At 45.8% G+C, this 19,323-nt stretch overlaps 1 protein-coding gene across 1 annotated transcript in view; it reads right to left on the bottom strand.

The window, feature by feature from the left end:
- The window catches only part of EEPD1 (endonuclease/exonuclease/phosphatase family domain containing 1), a 108,505-nt gene that overhangs the window by 29,146 nt on the left and 60,036 nt on the right, over window positions 1-19,323 (bottom strand). The window contains exon 3 of the mRNA XM_004741972.3: window positions 9,185-9,236. Within this exon, the coding sequence (XP_004742029.1) occupies window positions 9,185-9,236 (52 nt within the window). The remainder of the gene's footprint in view (window positions 1-9,184; window positions 9,237-19,323) is intronic.

Below are 19,323 nucleotides of genomic sequence, written 5' to 3'. Positions count from 1 at the left end.
ACTTTCAATAATGGTTAAGCAATTAAATGAATAATTAACAGAAAATAAAAGACTTAAGCAACAATATGAACCAAACAGACCTATAAACATTTATAGAACACTCAGCCAAACGACAGAAGAATACACTTTCTTCTCAAGTGTACATGGAATATTCCCCAGAATCGATCATATTCTAGGTCATAAAACAAACTTTGATAAATTTAAAAGGACTGAAGTTAAGTAAAGCATGTTCTCTGATCACTGTGGAATGGAAAAAAATTAGAAGTCCATAACAGAAAGAATTTTGGGAAATCCAGAATTAAGTGGAAATTAAACAATACACTTGTGAATTCCCAATGGGAAGAAAGAAGAAGAAATCTCAAGAGAAACTAAAAACATTTTGAGATAAATGAAAATGAAGATGCAACATGCCAAAACTTATGGGGGTCATCTAAGCAGTGCTTAGAAGAACACTTATAGCTGTAGATGCTTATCTTAGTAAAGAAGAAAGATCTCAAAACAATAGCCCAAACTTCCACTTGAAGACACCGGTGGGGGGAAAAGATTAAACTAAACCCAAAGCAAAGAGAATGAAAGATACAAAGATCAGAGCAGAAATGAGTAGAATAAAAGATAGAAAATAACAGAGACAATAAATAAACTCAAAAGGTCTTTGAAAAATCCAACGAAAAAAGAGAAACCTTTAGCTAGAGTGACCAAGAAAAAAGAAAAAGAAGACTCATGATATCCCCCCAAAGATCTCCTGCCTGAACTCTAGCTGAGCACACAAGCCAGTCAAGGTGATCAGGGGGAAAGCCAAACAGATGTGGATCTCACTCGGGGCTGGTTCCTTCTTTCCAGGGTTGATGGCTCTCCCCTGTCTGCCTGATTTGGGTAGCTCCTGGTGCTTTCAAATTTTTGAAATTTTATTGAAAATTTTTTGAAATTTAAATTTTTTTAAATTTTTTTGAAAAAAATTTTACTGAAATTTTTGAAATTTCAAGTTTTAAAATGCTTTTTGCATTTTAAGCAGAGTTGATCGTTGTTGTTTGAGGGAAGGCTATACTGATACAAGCTACATTGCCATTTCTAGAACTGGGGCCCCCAGATGCCCTCTTGAAGAGGAAAGAAGGCATCTCAAGCCAAGACTCAGCACAGGAAAAATATTAACATGGACACAGTATGTTTAAATTATGGACTAGACAAATGCACAAGACCAGCCCATCATTTCTAAGCCACTAGGAGAAGCCAGTCACTCTCTATCTTGTGGCTGATAATACAATTCTTAGCCAAACAGAGAGCAGTGATTTTTCAAGGACTCCTCCACTTTGAAGTCCTGAATCAAATTATCTTTCTGCTCTTGGAATAGGCCTTGGGTGGGCCTCTGCCTGAACCTGTAATTCACGTGGATATGAGATTTCTCCTTTTTTCCTCTATACATACAGAATCAATTAGGAGATGAAGAAGTAATGAATTTAGGGTATGAAGGCAAAGTAAGGGAACCATCACCAAAAACAGCCCCAGGGACAACCCATCACAGGTACAATATGGCAGGGGGTTCAGACTCACCTAGACAAGACAAGCCTCAGATATGATTTCTTTTCTTTTCCCACTCCCAGATTCCTAGCATTGTATCTAAATGGCTTCAAACTGTTACAAAATATTTAACATAAAATCATTATGTATCCATTACAAAAACAAAGTTACACAGAAATTATCAAACATGTATAACTGCTTATAAAATTTTAAAGTTCTATTTAAAATCAGTTCACAGTTTTTTAATTAAAAAAATAAAAAAGCCTAAATAAAAATGCTCTGGGTGGGAAGCTGGCTAGGGTAATCCATGATGTAGTAGTAGATGAACGGGCAGGGGTCAGGCTCTGAAGGGTTCAGGATCGCTGAGGTACAGGAAACTCCAAGTGCAAGAAAGAAGAGAAATAGGACAGGACCAAAGAGGAAAGTAGGACAAGTAGCCACACATTTCAGGTTTGGGGACTGCTACCACAGACTGTTTAACCCCTCCCTTCCCCCAGAGCACTGAACTGCCATTCATTATTGTAATTATAAAGCATGATATGACAGGCTTATTATTTTCTGCTTTTATGGATCATTTCCTTAAGATGTGAGTCCAGGAATAGGATCGCTGGCCAAAGCATAGGGGCATCTTGAAGCCTGATAAAACATGTTACCCAGGAACTTATGGGAAGACGGCACCTCATCACCAGCCCCACCCAGCAATGAATGGGGACCCCCCGGCTCTATCCCCACGTGAACATTCTATACTGTTCCTTAAAAAATTTTGCTAATGTAATAAATTTAAAAGTGTTTTTTTGCTTAATTTACGTCTCTTTAATAGCTAAGGACGCTAAAGGGGATTTAAGAGCCCTTTTGGAATTCTACTTTTTGCTCACTTCAAATAAAAGCTTTTCATAAAGAAAGAAAGGTGGTGGGAGACCCTAAAATTACCTGGTATCTTGGTGATTCTTAAAGAATAAAGAGAAAATACATTTTTTTTTTTAAATGAACTGTGAGGCCCGGCCCATAATTCACCAAGATGTTCCATTTTCTGGCAGCTGAGGGGCTGGGGCGGAGGTGTATGTGGGGGGGGACCCCAGCCAAGAGCCCTTTCCAGAACAGGGGTGGGGTACAAGTGCGCAGTTTGTAAAGCAGAGCTGGTGAGGGGGTGGCTGTGGCCGCCCAGCGTGCACCTGAGCCAGACTCCACACAGCCAACAGGGGGAGTCTGACAATAGGGGTCTCCACTTCTGCTTCCTGGACCCTTCAGGAAGGTAACAAGCTGCCTGCTGGAAGGGATTTGGCCAGAAACATGGTTACAATGAGTTTAACCATGCTTAGACACTGATCTGGCTCAACCCACTTAAAAAAAGAAAAAAAGTAACAGGCACATGAATACTGACCATTTAAGATGGTATTTGAATTAGGCTCAAAGTACCCGAAGGACCGGGGCACGGGAGAAAAAAATAAACCAAGGGAGCTGAAGAATCTCATTCTGATATTTTTAAATGAAGACAGAGTGCTATTTTTTGAAGGTATTTTTAAGTAGACTTCATGTTGAAATTCTTGAAGCTATTCATGTTGACTCTGAGCCCACGTGGAGGGCATGTCTGCTGCACGTTCTGTGTTGCCCCCTTTGCAGGCCCCCAGACCCCCGCAGCCCTCACACCACTCTCAGATGCTCCCCTGGGCCTGTCCACATCCGGGGCCCTCCAACCCCCAGCCCATATTCTCTATTTCCCCTCCTGGACCCAAGGGGGGCTCAGGGAGACCAACACTACATGCCTGTGTCTGTTTCACTACAAGTCATTCTTTTAAAAGCCCTGAGTCTCACCTCTCCATCACCTGGCCTGGGACTGACCCTCTGGGTCACTCCTGGAAGATGCAGAGATAGAAGCTTCCACAAAGCCTGCGGGAAAGCTAGTGTCCAGATTAAATGAGATCACAGGAGACAGGCAGCTGCTCTCTTGAAGGGAGTTCTGGACTGGAGCCCTTTCCACTGGGGCACTCCAGGTTCCAAAACAACTGGCCCTGGGTCAAGGGGACACTTCAGCTCCTTTGACCTCTGTGCCCTGTCTACAAGATGACAGGGTGAGAACCCAGGGTTTGAACAGTTTCCCTCAGCTCTGGCATTCTGAGTTTCTATACACGCCATTCAAATGTATTTACGTAACTTTATCTCCCTTGGTTTACAGTACAACTTAGGCACATGTTAAGTACTCAATTGCTGCACAAACTAAATTAACTGGAAGTCCAGATCACAGCGAAAAACACTCCAGAAGCAGGTAATGTCAGAGCTAAAGTTTATGTGCACCAGGCCGTTTGCCCTGGACAACTTCCCAAACAAGGGGAGGGAGGGGTGGTAACTCCTTTTTCAACGTCCTCTAAGGCATCAGCTCAATCTCAAGTTGGGCTTCTCAAGAAAGGAGAAAAAAGAGATACCAATGATGATGGTGATGGTGACAACAGGGATAATCTCATTAAGCAGGGACAGCACCAGCCACCATCACTTTCATGCTCACTCTAGACATAATTTCTTTTATCTCACATGTTATCGTCTTTAATTCTCGTAAAACATCCAGGGAGGTAGGTACTAGTCCCTTCATGTTAAAAAGAAACCAAGTCTGATCAATAACTTGCCCACGAGAACCCCCAGCTGGTAAATATCAGAGCTGGATTCAACCCCAATCTGTTCACCCTCAAAGCTAGAGTCCCAGGGGACAGAGCGTGGGCTCAGCCAGCTTGTGATTAACGGCTGAGTCATGGCCTGTGGAGGCCGGGGTGTTGTAGCACAGAGATGGCCGATGGCTGTGTGCTGGGTGGCCTGAACCTCACACAGGCAGGTCTTCAGGCCGACTTGGATCTGGGGTTGGGTCAGCCGGTGCTTTGCCCTCTGGCTCATCCAGCAACAGGATGACCTTCAGCTGGAGTGAACGGCCAAACTATTGTTTGCGGCTTTGCAGGAAGCTGTTTGAAAGGGTCATTGAAAAATGATCTTACTAAATCAAGCTGTACTAATATTTTTATTTCCTCTCATGCAATGCCACGTTTAAAGGCATTAGACCGGCCTGTTTATAAGGCCTGGGAAACTAGTCTGTGTGCCTTAAGTTCAGAAAAACAAAAGCGTCCCACACTTAAACCAGAGAGAATGGAGAGAACAGGATGGCATGAACCCTTCTCGAAGTTGGTCCTCAATCTCCGCTCCTGATAGATGCTTGACGACAAAGCCCAGCAAAATCCAAAACTTCTTGTCAGGGGACTGTCACATGTCCTGACATGTATGCATATTAAGGAATCTTCTCGTGGTTCCAACAGTTTTTTAAGACAAGAAATTGGTAGAGAAACTTAGTTCATTAATTGTGTGGTTTATAGCTTATTTTTTAAATAAAAGACAAGTAATTGACACTCGTCCAGGAAATGACTTTTTGCAGCCTTTGTAGAGAAGAGAAATTCAGAGACCTAATCCCCCCAGGGATCCCTAAGCTCCAACCCAATCTACTACTGCACCTGACTTAAGATGAGCAGTGTTAGGAGAGGTGAAAACTGGAACCTTACTGAGTGTGTGAGGGTTCACACACACAGGCCTGAGCTCACCGTTCACATCTCCTCAGGAAGGGTGTTCTAATGGTGAGTAGGGCAAATGTTAGCCTTAGAGGTCCTGAAGCCCAGTAAGGACCCCCGGGGCAGGGAAGCAGAGAAAATGCAAGAAAACAGAGCATGAAAAAACAATTTCCTCCTCTCCACGATGTGATGAGAGATGTACTAGGAAAGTAAACCCCAAGCATTTTAGGGTGAGAGGACACGAGAGAGATCAGTTTTATGCATGAAGAAAGGGCCTGGGGCCTCCAAGGAAGGTCCCTTGCCAGGTCCAGTAGCCAAACAGGGGTGAGATTAGGAGGGGACCTTGGCTCTACAACAATAGAGCTTCCCCAGAGCTGACCCCAGGGCCCTGTGAAAGCCAGGAACACCTCGCCATTATTACAGCAGAGAGGCTCTCTGCCTAAAACCTGGGACAGGAGGAGTCAGGCACATGGCTGGTAGTCTGAAGCTGGAATACTAAGACCATAATAATGCCTAATATGAGGGGAAAAAAAGGATTAGAAATCTTAGTATCTAGGAGACTCCAAAACACTGCTTCTCATCAGCCTTTTCCAGTATGTTTTATATAATCTGACTGTTTACTGGTCGGATTCAACCTGCAAGTCCCTAGGAGGGAGATAACGCACGAAGAGCTTCCACACTATAAGAGAAAGGCACGAGGGCAACAGGTCCCCGCTCTTGGGCCTGAGTCTGGAGGGGGACCAGTTCCACTGAGGCAGGGTCTCAGGGAGTTCAGTCTTGCAAACCACAAAAGCAGATTGCTGTTGGAAGCCCATCTCCAAAGACAGTCAAAGAGGTTTGAGGTTTGCAGGATGTTTGTCTAGCTGATGCCTTTCTGGCTCTAACTATTAAATTAAATAAGACTATTTTCTAAATAAAAAGAAGGGATGTCGGGGTGGCCCCGTCGTTAAGCATCTCTCTTCAGCTCAGGTCATGATCCCAGGGTCCTGGGATCGAGTCCCACATTGGGCTCCCTGCTCAGCGGGAGCCTGCTTCTCCCTCTCCCACTGCTCCTCCCTCTGCTTGTATTCCCCTGCTTGTGTTCCTCTCTTGCTGTCTCTCTCTGTCAAAAAAAAAAACAAAAACAAAAACAAAAAAAAACTGAACTATCATCCTTATGTTAAAAAATATATAAAATAAATGAAAGGAATAAACAGGAAAACTAAAGATAAAAACTGGGTTCTGACAAATAGAATGATGATGTTTGCTGCTTTTCTGGTGCAAGAAAAGAAAAAAGAAAAAAAAAAGAAAGGAAGAAAAAGAGCTTATCTGGCCCCCAAACCAAATGCCTGACATCTCAGAGGTTCTCTACGGAGGTGGGTGCGTCGACAGCAGGGATGGTGATCAGAATTGATTATCCTCAGGACACCTTCCTGGACCTTAGCACACACAACTCAATGGGTCTTGTTAGAAGGAAGATTGATTCTAGGGGTCTGCGTGGAGCCGAGAATCTGTCTTTCTAACCAGCTTACGATGCTGCTGGCCCACAGACCACACTCTGAACAGCAAACTAAGCAGTTTACTAAGCCCCTTCCTAGGTGGGTCTCGAACTTGTCCAGGTGAATGAGAATCCACATGTCATGAGGCACCTTGGGAGCCTATCTCATGCCAGCAAAGGAACCAGGTCAGTCTTGCTGCAAAAAAAATAATACGATGCCAGGGAACAGACCACGTGTCCCTCAAAATGCTGCTGACGACCCAGCTTGCATCAACTGGTTGCTTCTGGACTTTCCGAAGAATGTTTGCTGCTTGCCTGGCACATAGAAGCTCAGCAGAGGCCTTGAGAGGAAAGAATGGATGGATGGATGGATGGATGGATGGATGGATGGATGGATGATGAACGAATGAACAGAAGGCGGCAGGAAGAAGGACGCTAAGTGAACTTGGCCTCCAGCTAGCCTCTGTGCATATTTGGACCATCTCATAAATCTTCGTACTTACCACGTGCAGAGATCGGGGAATAATACAAAACCACCGTCAGACTTGGGGAGAAAAAGGGAGGGAGGGAGGGGAGGGGAGGGGGGAGGTGCAGCCACTAACTTCTGGGGATCACTGAGCGTCAGACACAGAGTCAAGTCCTTTACACTGACTGTCAACTCCATCTTCTCAAGCCCTCTGTGAACTGGGGATGATAAAGTTTTGCACTTCACAGACTGGGGAACTGAAGCACAGAGAGGGTCAGTGACCTGGGACGCCCCAGTTACGAAGGAGGAAGACGGCTCCGGCCCAGGCTGCCTGAGCTCCACACTCCCCACCCCACTCCGTGGCAGGCTCACCACTCCCCCCTCAGGGCAGCACAGCGGCTTGCCCGCCACCCACAGTGAGCCCTGACCCCCCCCCCCCACCGTCAGTCCCCCAAACTGGCTTGCCTGGGGCAGCTTCTCCAAATCGAATATTAACACAGCTGCAAGACCTAACCGATGGTCTCGGTGCCTGAGTTCTTATTATACGGATACAGCTTAGTGTACGGACGCCACGGGTTTATGAGTTTTGTCTGAAGGGCTCTGGGTTTCTTTGAAATTAAGTAGTAAAACAAAAGAATCATAAAGAATATTGAGGAGAACACTGTTTGTGGAGAGGTAACTTTTTAAAGGTTTCTGGAACAAAGAATCTTCATACGCTCCTCTACCCAGTCCTACTCAGCCCCATTTGCTTTATCATCTACGCAACCTCTTCCCCACCAACGTGTGTGTGTGTGTGTGTGTGTGTACACACACACACATTTTTCTCTGAATCATTTGAGAAGAGGGCACAAACAGCATGCCCCTTTATTCCTAAACACATCAGTGCATAATTCCTAGGAACAAGTCCATTCTCTGACACGTGCCAGTTATCGACTTCAGGGAAAGTTCACGTTGATAGAATACTTTCTAATCTAATCCATGATCCACATCCAACATTGTCATTTGGCCCAAGGATATCTTTGTGAGCCGGGCCTCCTGCATTTTAATGACTGGATGTGTATTAAGAATTGATACACATAATTAAGAATTAATATGTGTCGAGTGCTTTGGCATTTAGAAAGCCCTTCCGCTGCACTCGCTCATTTGGTTCTCATGTTGCCTCTCTGAGGTCAGGCAAGCAGCATCATCTCTGTTTTACCCGGGGCCAAAATGAGCTTAAAGTAATGTTAAATTCAGAGCCAGCGTTCAGCAGCCCTCTCCCCGCACATGACCACTTGGTGCTTCAAAACTGCTTCAGGGCCAACCAGCAGACTGACCACTAATCCAAACATGTAAAATTCTATTAATAAAATAATACTGCTTGAGTGTTTATATCTCTAACCATTTCCTTTTACACTAACGTTATAGATTCTAATTAGTACCCATAGCTACATACTCAGGAAGAGACAGAGTCACTCCCAGGAGAGCAGCTTGGTATGAGTTGAGAGACCCAAGAGGTGGGTCTTGGTCTTGCCCGATCTGTTTTCCAGAGCCTACCCAACCTTGCACACAGAATTTGAACTCCTGACCTGGAAAGGATCCTCGGCTGCCTGCTTGACTTGATCATGGAAGCTGAAACACTGGGTATCTCTTCCAGGGCATAGTGAAACAGTAGTTTGAGTTGGGGAGGGAGTTTCCTAATCCTCACAGAGAGCCAGCCTAAAAGGGGGATCAAACTCATGAACTCGCCCATTAAACAGAAAAAGCACTGATTTAGGAAATGGAACCGTGGGGTTCAAATCTTTACTCTGCTGCTTAGTTAATTTTCCTTGGGCATGTGACTTAAGTTTACTGGGCCTTTGTTTTATCATTCACAAGCCTAGAGAGGAACTAACACCCACACACAGAAGGGGAGTGAAGGGGCCAGCATGGAGTCTGGTCCAGTGCCTGGTGTTAAAAGGAAAAGAAAGGCTGCCTCTGCGTTCAACAGGACCCTGAAGTGGCCGAGCAGTGCTGAGACTGTAACAGGATGTGAGCAATGTGGGAAAGTGGATGAAAATGCCGCACGATTCACTGACTGGTAAGAACAAAATAACAGATGCACTTTGCAGTAAGTGCTATCTCTGACCACAGGGAGCTGAGTTTTTCCCGTGTGTGGCCCTCTGTTCTATGTTTGTGATGGTGGGGTGGTAAGAACAAAAGATTTACCTTTTCCAGAGCCTCTCTGTCAAGTAGTTCCTGCACAGCTAGAAGCTTGATGCTGTAAAAAAAAAAAAAAAAAATGAAACTGGGCTTGAAAACCAATTGAAAACAAATCATTTCAAATTGAAAACAAATCATTTCACATCACCAAGCATCAGCCAAATCATGAGAACAAATTTTGACCTGTCAGCCTGCATTTCTGCTGAGTCCCATCTAAAGGAACCTTTGCTTTGAATTGAAATGACCGCTTCAGAATGATCAAAAATGTTTCTAAATTGTACAGTTGATGGCATCATAGGATCCAGAAATTTCACGTCCGGGCCTACACCCAGAGGGGTTGAAGATAGGACCTGCAGCAGACATTTGCACATCCATGCTCACAGCAGCCAAAAGGGGGACACAACTAAAATGCCCATTAATGGACAATGCTGGGGATAAACAAGATGTGGCAGAGACCTATGATGGAATTATATTCAGCCTGAAAAAGAAAGAAATTCTGGCCCGTGATACAACATAGAGGAAGCACGAAGACATCATGCTAAGTAAAACAAGCCAGACACAAAAGGACAAATGCTGTCTCATTCCACTTTTATCAGATAGCTAGCACGGTTGCATCCAAAGAGACAGGAAGCAGAAGGGCGGCTGCCTGGGGCAGGGGGAGGGAAGATGGGGGACCTGTTGTTTAGCGGCTTCAGTTTGGGATGACCAAAAAGTTCTGAAGATGGATGGTGGTGTGAATGTACTCACATAGTCTCATGCTCATAAATGGTTAAAATAGCAGATTTTATGTTACGTACATTTCACCTAAAAATATTCCAAAAATAGGGCGCCTGGGTGGCTCAGTTGGTTAAGTGTCTGCCTTTGGTTTAGGTCATGATCCCAGGGTCCTGGGATCAAGTCCCACATAGGGGTCACTGCTGAGCAGGGAGCCTGCTTCTCCCTCTGCCTGCTACTCCCCCTGCTTGTGCTCTCTCTGTCTCAAACAAATAAATAAAATCTTAAAAAAAAAATTCTAAAAAATAATGACAGCTGCTTTATGCAATGGATCTGAACACATTCAGAGGAATATAAAGAAGTAAACAGGTGCCCATGTTCAGTATTAATCTTTTCTTCATGTCCTTTTGATGCCAATAAGCCAACAGCTAAAACCTCTGCTTACGAAGACGGCCTGCTCAGCTGCTGACCGCACCGTAATCAAGCCCTACTGTGTGCAGGTGGGCAAGGGTGTGCAATGACCAGGACACGCTCTCTGCTCAGGAGCTCACAGCCTCTCGGAGGCCACAATCAGACCACAGTCAGAACACAAGGCAGGGTGCCACGGGGATGGGCCAAGATGCAAAGAGAAGCCCGGTCCTGGCAGAGAACAAGGAAGGCTTCCTGGAGGAGGGTCTGGGCTAGCCTTGACTGGGGAGAAAGGCCACCCACAGAGGGGCAGCAGAGGCAAAGGCACCGGGGGGATTGGAGAGGTGTGGAGCGTATGAACCCTCCAGTTTCCGGTTTAGGGACCAGAGCCCGGGACGGTAGCCAGCAACTGAGACGTAAATTCGTTAGTGGATGCAGGCTTTACAAGGAGGCATCCTCCCCATCACGACACGCTGCCTTTGACTTGTGGCCAGAAGGCCAGACTCAGCGCACATGGGAGGAAGCACGAGTGCTCGCTGAGATCGTTTAGGGAGCAGGTCAGCCGTGGGTGGCGCGTGACACTCCCTCTCCGCGGAGCCAGTCTGTTTGTGGTCACTGGCCACTGCGTTCTCTACCTCCGACCAACCTGCCTGGATTCTCTGGAGCAGAAATGTCCATACTCCCCAGCTGACGAGCCTCCCTCCAAAGGGGTTATTCCTCATGATAAGGTTCACCTTAATTTACAGAATTCTTCGTATTCTCTCCATGCACCTAAGGCAAGCCCAGGCAGCCAAGTGCAATGGCTTACATAACAGCAACTCGGGGAAGGACGATAATGGTTTTAAAATTTACAGGACACTACCAGCACGACTAACAATTCGGCAACTCTCAGAGTGAAAAGACAGGACTCAGGGCATTCCCTCTGCTCCAGCCACACTGACTCTCCATGTCTTGGACACTGGTTTTGTTGTTCGTCCGGCTTGGGTCCTGCCCAACATCTTCACAACCCTGACTCTGACACTGTGTCATTCCAGGCCAAATGTGAACTCCATGTCCTCTAAGCAGCCTTCTCTGGACACTGAGGTCAAGCAGCAGCTCTGATCGTCACATTTCATTTTCTCCGGCCCACTTCCTAGTCCATTAAAGCATTGATTTGTTGGGGTGCTTTAATAGATCTGCTGTGGTCTGTCCCTTCCCAAACAGCAAGGAAGCTCCTGACAGCTGAGAGCTCAAGGGTCTTCTCGCCATTCTGTTTGCAGGCTCTGTGACTGAGGCATGGAAAGGATTCAAGGAACACTTACTAACCGACTAGCAGGGCCCAGTCAATATTATAGCTGATGCAGCCCAGCCTGGCTCACTGGCCGGACCTTAGTTTCTCTCTCTGTAGAAGAATGCCTCCAACAAGATGACCGTGTGTGTTTTCCCTCGGTGACACGCACTGCAGGCATGTACGCACAGGCCTGCTATGAAGGGGACGTATCCAGTGGCCGGTCAGCACTCCTGGCTACTCCTCAGCACATTCTGATTCCCCACGAATCTAAATTCCAGGCCACCGATTTGGATGGCAACTTACATGCTCAGTTAGGGGTTTCCAGCTGGAGCTCAAGTTTCAGAAGCTTAAACTGCTGCTGAAATAACCACTGGAAAATAATTCTACCAGGGGAAATTTTTCAGCAGTCTCTCATTTCTGCCCCAGTCCACGGTCTTGAAGTCCGATTCAGGATTGGATATCAGACATCAACCGATGAGAGGAAAGGTTTGAACACTGTTGAGATAGTCAACTCTCCTTCTCTCCCTGCTTGCAAAGATAGTACACACAAGCCATTATAGAACGTGAGCTGAAAACCGACAGTTTCAGGCTCTAAGGAAAAATGATATAAAGACAACATCAGTTGACTCTCATTTAAGTCAAGGCCTGAAGGATGCTGCTTCCTGCTCTGACTTTCCTCCTGACTGGGGATGTGGCAAATACGTGGCATGTCTAGTGCCACTCTCCAACCCTCTCCACCTCTTCCCATGAACTTTGCTCCCGCGTACCTTCGACGCAGCTTCAGAATCCTCAACACTCCAGTTAAATCAGATTAAACTGATTTAACACCTGCTCTACAACCAAGGCCAAAGAGTATTAACCTATGCAGGGGGGTCAGAGAAAAAGAGGGGCATTCCCACACTACTCGAAAGCATCAGCGTGAGGTGAGATTGCTTTAGGGGCGGGGCAGAAAAGACGGGAAGAGGAAAAGACACTCAGATCTTTCAAAATGGAAACAGCACATGGTACTGAGACATTACTGCCCCAGCTGCTTATAACGTTGGATTTCTTCAGGGAGCTGTGGGTTTTTTCCCCTCCTTAGAGCTGTAGTCTTTAAGAGTATATGAGATGTTTGGGGCACCTGGGTGGCTCAGTGGGTTAAGCCGCTGCCTTCGGCTCAGGTCATGATCTCAGGGTCCTGGGATCGAGTCCCGCATCGGGCTCTCTGCTCAGCAGGGAGCCTGCTTCCCTATCTCTCTCTCTCTCTCTCTGGCTGCCTCTCCGACTACTTGTGATTTCTCTCTGTCAAATTAATAAATAAAAGCTTTAAAAAAAAAAAAAAGAGTATATGAGATGTTTCCTGTTACATAACTATCCTAATGTTAGTTCTTCCCTTATTGGAAACGCTCCAAGTTTGGGGTATTTCTTTCAGTATGTGTGGTATCAGATTCCTCTAAACTGATACCGAGAGTCCCTGGGACATAATGTCACTCGTATGAAGCCGTTCTCTGCATCCTCCAGTTCAGACTTCTCATTTCCCCCCCCATCTCTGTGCCAGCTTTGCTCGTCTTTCCCTCACTCCCTCCCTCGTCCTCTCCGTCCTGCCCATCCTCCTTCTGTCCTTTGGCTAAGTCCATGAATGTGTATGGAATGCCTCCTACATTTCAGAAACTGCCAGGCCTCAGGGGGACCGAGATGAACCCACACTATCCCTGCCCTCCCAGAGGCTAGGATCCTGCTTGGGCATGTGCCGAGGGAAGTGTGCCCCTCTCTCCCGGGTTCTGTAGGCTGGTGGCTGGACTAAAGAGGGCATATCTTTATGGTGGCCTGGGGCTTGGTCACCACCCTCTGAAAACAGCAGAGCCCCCATCAGCAGTCTCAGTGGCAAGCAATTTCTTTTTCAGCACCCAGCTGAGAACGGAGGCAAATGGTAACACAAGAGCAGCCGAGAGCAGCGCTTTCCGTAGAAAAACGACAACTTTAAGGACAAGTTCTGAAGTCGAAGTGCCAACACTTGGGTAGACCAGGGATGCCTGCTATTAATGTTTGCTTAACTAAGCCCCAAGGAGATGAGCTAGCTGAGGGCTGAGGCCTTATTCTGCGGCACAGAGCCTGGTCCAGCGAGGTCTATCAAGGAGAGGTAGCAATGGGGAAAGGACCAGACACGGCAAGCAGGGAAGCAAAGCAACAAAGTTGAAGATACAGAAGCTGGAGGGCTCCCCCCACCCCACCACCGCCCCACTGCTGTCTGGGGTGGCTTGGAGCTGCAGGCTGAACCTTAATGGCCCCTGAAAAGGCAGCTAAGAGCCAGATAAGAGAAAAGGCAGATGGTTCTATAGGTGCCGCAAAATCATTTAAAGGCCAGACCTTGTGACTATGCAGAAACTCATGCGCGGTACCAGAGTCAAGGATTCCCTCCAGCTCCCTCTCTCTGAGGACTCTGGCACCGAGCTTCCCCTGCATTTATGAGGTGACACAGTATAGTGCGTGAGACATAGCAGCATTTGGAAATGCGTTATGGATGTACATGTAACATGGAGGAGTGATCCACTCACCGCACAGATAAAATATTTAAGGCTATGCATTACGCACTAGGCACTGTTGGGCACCAGAGATGCAGTGATAGGCAAACACAGCCTCTGCCTTCAAACTTCTTAGTCTGATGGAGGAACCAGTTACATACATCAGCCACAGATGCACCCTCAAGGGGCAAACACAGGGTGCCATGGGGCTCTTTGGAAGGGCAGTGCAAAGCTGGCAAGCTCCCTGGGAGGTGACTGTTCTAGGCTGATGCCCATGGGCTTGCGAGGCAGAGAGATCAAGTGGGAGGAAAAGTATGAGCAAAGGAACCAGGAGGTAGAGTGAACATATCCCTCCACCCTGCCCAGAGACTGAATGCCCACAGGGACCACAGCGATGTCTGGAGGATGGGATAGGTGACGAAGAATTATTCTGCAGAAACAACTGAGGCCAGGCCTGCTTAGAGGGTTGGTTAAACCATATTAAGGAGTTTGAACTGTATCTTGAGGCAAGGAGTAGCTAATGATGAGTTAGGGCGGTGGTGCCATTGAAAGTCCAAGGGGCAGAAGATGCCCGATAAAGGTATAAAGTGGCTCTGGTGTGAAGGGCTTGGGGGTGGAGTGGGAGTGGGGGACAAGAATGGAGTAAGTGAGACCCGAGCTCTGCACCCAGCATGCCAGCCCAAACTGTCTCCCGCACTGGAAACCAGGCAAGTACGGGGCCATGGTTACCACCTGTGTCCTCAGCAGAACAGATGCGAATCTCTAGAGAGGGGACACTCTGGGCAGACTCCCAGGAAGGGACAGGGGGCCCAAGAGCAGAATCTGGAGAAAAGATGGAATCACAGCCAGCAGCCACAGGCAATGATGATTCTCTATCCGTATGTCCGCATGCAGGACATGGGGGCCACTTAAGACTTCACGAAAGTCGAATTCAGAAACTAGGTCAACCCAGTCGTTGGACTGCTTCTCCTTTCCCTCTGAAGGAAGGCTCCCCATTAACTTCTGAACAAAGGAAGGAAGAGTTCTCTTTTGATCATCAAATTTTAGACGATGCCACGGAGGTTAAATGCAGACTGGTTTTCCCTAAGTCTAGATTTTCTTCCACCATTGACTCAGGGCTGGGAGAACACAGTGGACATCGGCCTCCGGATATTAGTGAGCGTGCACACCTCAGAGAGAAGGCAGGCCCCCAGGGAAGGCGCCCTCTTCAGCATCTTGTCCCATTGCTGCCAAACACACACTCACCATCTCATCCTTCCTTCCCAAAGCCAAGGGCTGAACCACACCACCACCATCAGAACAATCAGCATGGAATTTAGCTTGGCTGGCTATTCTTGGCAGGTTAGAGAAAACTAGTGGCGAAACAGTGGGCAGGAAACTTCTCTGACGACAATCTCATGGTTTTTGTTCTAGTCAGGTTTTCGACTGCTTGAATCAATTATAGAAATTTCCATTTCTTAGAAATTTCTTGGAAAATTGCCCAATCCACTCAGATTTTCAAAGTTTGAGCACAGAATGGTACTAGTGGTCACTTTAACTTAAAAAACAACCTCTGCTTCTGTGCTGATGTCCCCTTCCTCGTTCTTTAATGTGTATAGATACTTTTTCTCATCTAAAAAAGTAGATCTGTAAGAGATCAGTCTCTTATTGGTCTTCTGAAAAAAATTAGGTCCTGAACTTATCAAGTCGACCATTTTATTTTCTAATTAAGCAGGTCAACATTTACCTTCACTAATTCCTTTCTCCAAGTTTCATTGTTTTCTTCAGTTTCTCTATTTACCTTCTTGAGTCAGGTATTCATGATTCAGATCTCTTTATTATCTATAAGGCCATGAATAAAAATTCATTCTCTATGTAAATATTCATCCTTGTTTCCAATCTCATTATGTAGCCTTCTTGTCTACCACCAAGTCTGAAGCTGCTATTTTGGTCTCTTATTGGAGTCGATAGTTCTTTGGATTATATTTTTCTATCTCTGAGTAATTGGGTTTTAAATTGTATAGTTTTGTATTTTCTATAATTCTAATGTACTGAAGTTAAAGGAAGTACCCTGTACGTTTCCTGCTTTTAAAAATCTATTCATAGTCTTTTTTGGTCTATTTTATGATGCTTTTCTCTATTTCCCAGGGTTTGAGTAGTTCTAGAACTTTTTTTCAATCTCCCAGTGTGTACCTTTAAGTTTTCATATTACTGTAGGGGGATTAGGGAAGGGCTCTGCAGTCACTCTGCCTGGGTTCAAGCTGTATCACCTACTCATTGCAGCATCTTAAGAACTTTAAGAACCTCCAGGTAGGAGGCAGGGAAGGAATCTGGCATTCACCCCTATGACCTTGAACATAGATGACACAGGGGAAGTATTTATCATGTTGCTTAGTTCAGGGTAAACCACTTTCAATGGTGGATACTGGTATGAATATTATTGAGGGTTTTTTTTTTTTAAGCTATTAACACTTCTCTAAAAATCAGAATAAAGAAAGCAACAACTTTTTGTGCTACCAACCCATTTCCAGATAAGCAGCACAACCAACCTCTCTATCTCCCATTTGCTTTTTGGTCTCCATTAACACCCGTTAACAGATCCAGAGTATAGTCCCACTGCTACTGCTGTGTCCTGTGGCTGCTCTTAAGAACAATTTCTGACACTCTTATTTGCTTCTTTACCAAACTTAAAATAAAAAATTGCTAGTTCTATTGATTCTAGGGCTTGTGCTACCTCTTCTTCTTCTTCCTTTTTTTTTCTTTTAATAGAGTGAAAGGAGGGAGGGACAGAAGGAGAGAAAGAATCTCCAGCAGACTCCCCAGTGAGCACAGAGCCCAACATGGGGCTCAATCTCACGACCTCAACTGAAACCAAGAGTCAGACACTTAACCGACTGAGCCACCCAGGTACCCCTGTGTTACTTCATCTTGAGCAATATTTTGTCTTATCTCTTAAACTTCTACAATGTATCTTTAAAATAAGCTTTAAAGAGTTTATTTATTTATTTGACAGACAGAAATCACAAGTAGGCAGAGAGGCAGGCAGAGAGAGAGAGAGAGGAGGAAGCAGGCTCCCTGCAGAGGAGAGAGCCTGATGTGCCGGGCTCAATCCCAGGACCTTGGGATCATGACCTGAGCTGAAGGCAGAGGCTTTAACCCACTGAAGGCAGAGGCTTTAACCCATGCGCCCCAAAGTAAGCTTTAAAGTAAGGAGTATGTTCCTATGTTTTCCCAAGCCCTTGCATGCCTGAGAATGTCTTTCTGATTGGCTTCATACACGAAAGACAACTCAGCCGAGTGTGATGTGAAATTGTTGGGTTACAACATAACCCCCAATACTTCAGAGTTGGTTTGCCAACTTACTTGATAATCAGAAGAACTTTTAATGTGTCAGATTTCCAGATCCCACCTAGGGAGGAGTGATACAGGGCCTGGGAACATATCTGAATTAAAGGCAAGACAACACAAAACTCCCAGGTGTTCTAGTCCTCCAATATCTTCCATAGATACAGACTCTCTGTTGCAGAGAACAAGCCTAAAGCCAACCTGATTTTTGTTATTCTTTTCTCTGCTTGGATTCCCATGAATTTCTCCCCATTTTGTCCTTGTTATTCTGTTTTCCGGGCTATACCCAGATCCAGGCCTCTTTTTTCCAACAGCTGTTCAGAACATGGTGAGCAAGTACCTTATACCCAGACCCAATCTCTCTGTCACTCAGGGAGGTAGCTAAATCTGGATCACTGGTCCCAGTAATCACCAACACCAATCTGAATAGGGGCTGTCAGTTCTGTCTTCCACATTGATAACCTTGTCTCTTATTTTTCTCTTTCTTTCTTATATTTTCCTGAACTATTTCTCAAGGTTGGTTTTTTTCTTCCCCTCCATTCACATCACTGATTTCTCATAGCATTTGTGTTAGTTTTCTGGGGCTGCTCTCACAAATTATCACAAAGTTGATGACTTAGCCCAACACATATATATTCTCTCACTGTTCTGGAGACCAGAAATCTCCAATCAGGATTACTGAGCAGAAATCAGGGTACCGGGTCTACCACACTCCCTCTGGAGGCTCTAGGGCGGAATGAGTTCTTTGTCTCTTCTAGCTACCAGTGGCTGCCAGTATCTGGCGATGGGTCTCCGTCTCTTGGATCATAGCGCCTTCTCTTCCAGCAAACCTGCCCCTGCTTGTCTCATAAGGACACCTGGGATTGCACTTAGGACAATTCAGGATAGTCTCCCCACCTTTCCAGATCCTTAGCTTAATCATATCTGTGGCATCTTTTTTGCTTTATAAGGTCATAATATTTACAAGTTCTGGGGATTAGGCTATGGATATCTTTTCAGGGCCATTTTTCAGCCTACCACACATTAATACTCCTTACACTCCTACTAATTTGGGTTTTAGTTCTGTTGTGAAATTTTGTTTCCTCAAGACCTTCCCTAATTCACTGCATCTCTTTTTAAAATTTTATTTCTGTTGCCTTTTCCCACTAGCCCATTCTTTCCTTATGTTTTTCTGTCCCTGTTCCAGAGCGGCCATGTCTTGCCGTAGTATGTGGAGGATGCCACACATTTCCCCCAGATTCTCTTTTGTAACCTGCTATAGATGACTTTCTGGGTCTCCAGAAGCTTCCGCCTTTACTTTGTTCTGCAGGAATTTTCCATAAAGTCTTTTTTTTGTCTTATTCATCCTTAAGTAAGGAAAGGTTTGTCCTGACCAATGGTTGATTTTCAACAGACATTATGAGCAGACTGACCATGGCTGTTTTCTGCTCACCTGCATAAAGGATGGATCTCCTTTCCAGACCTGCTATGGGAGGGGACTGGCTGAGGGCACAGCTCCTGGCCAACTCCTGCTCAGAGGTTCACCTCCTCCTCAGAGACTCTCAGTCGGTTCAAGATAGAAAGCATCCTGTCTCCCAACACGTGCAGCTGCCAGGACACCCCGCTTGTAGCACTTTGCTTCTGGGGAGTAGATTTACTAGAGTGCACTGAAATCATGCCAGTTTCCCCCTATCTCCCATCTGGTTATAGTCTGATGTTTCTTTTTTCTCTACTTGGCAATGGAGAAAAATCCCAAAGAGACGGCCCTGTGAGGAAGGGCCCACATCTGAGGCTAGTAGCGGAGGATAGAAAGGAAAGACTAACCAGCTGGAATTTGCTTTAAGTGTGTGAGTCAGGAACAAATGATGAAAAACGTGTAAATTGCTTTGTCACTGTTTTTCAGGAAAGGCAGAGGGGGTGGCGGTGACGTGGGGTCTTCTCCCGGTGGC

Source organism: Mustela putorius, unplaced genomic scaffold, assembly GCF_011764305.1.
Source record: "Mustela putorius furo isolate JIRA1106 unplaced genomic scaffold, ASM1176430v1.1 tig00003845_pilon_pilon_pilon, whole genome shotgun sequence".
NCBI lineage: Eukaryota > Metazoa > Chordata > Mammalia > Carnivora > Mustelidae > Mustela > Mustela putorius.
The sequence above is the reverse complement of the archived record's forward strand: the minus strand, read 5'-3'. Positions and strand labels throughout refer to the sequence as shown.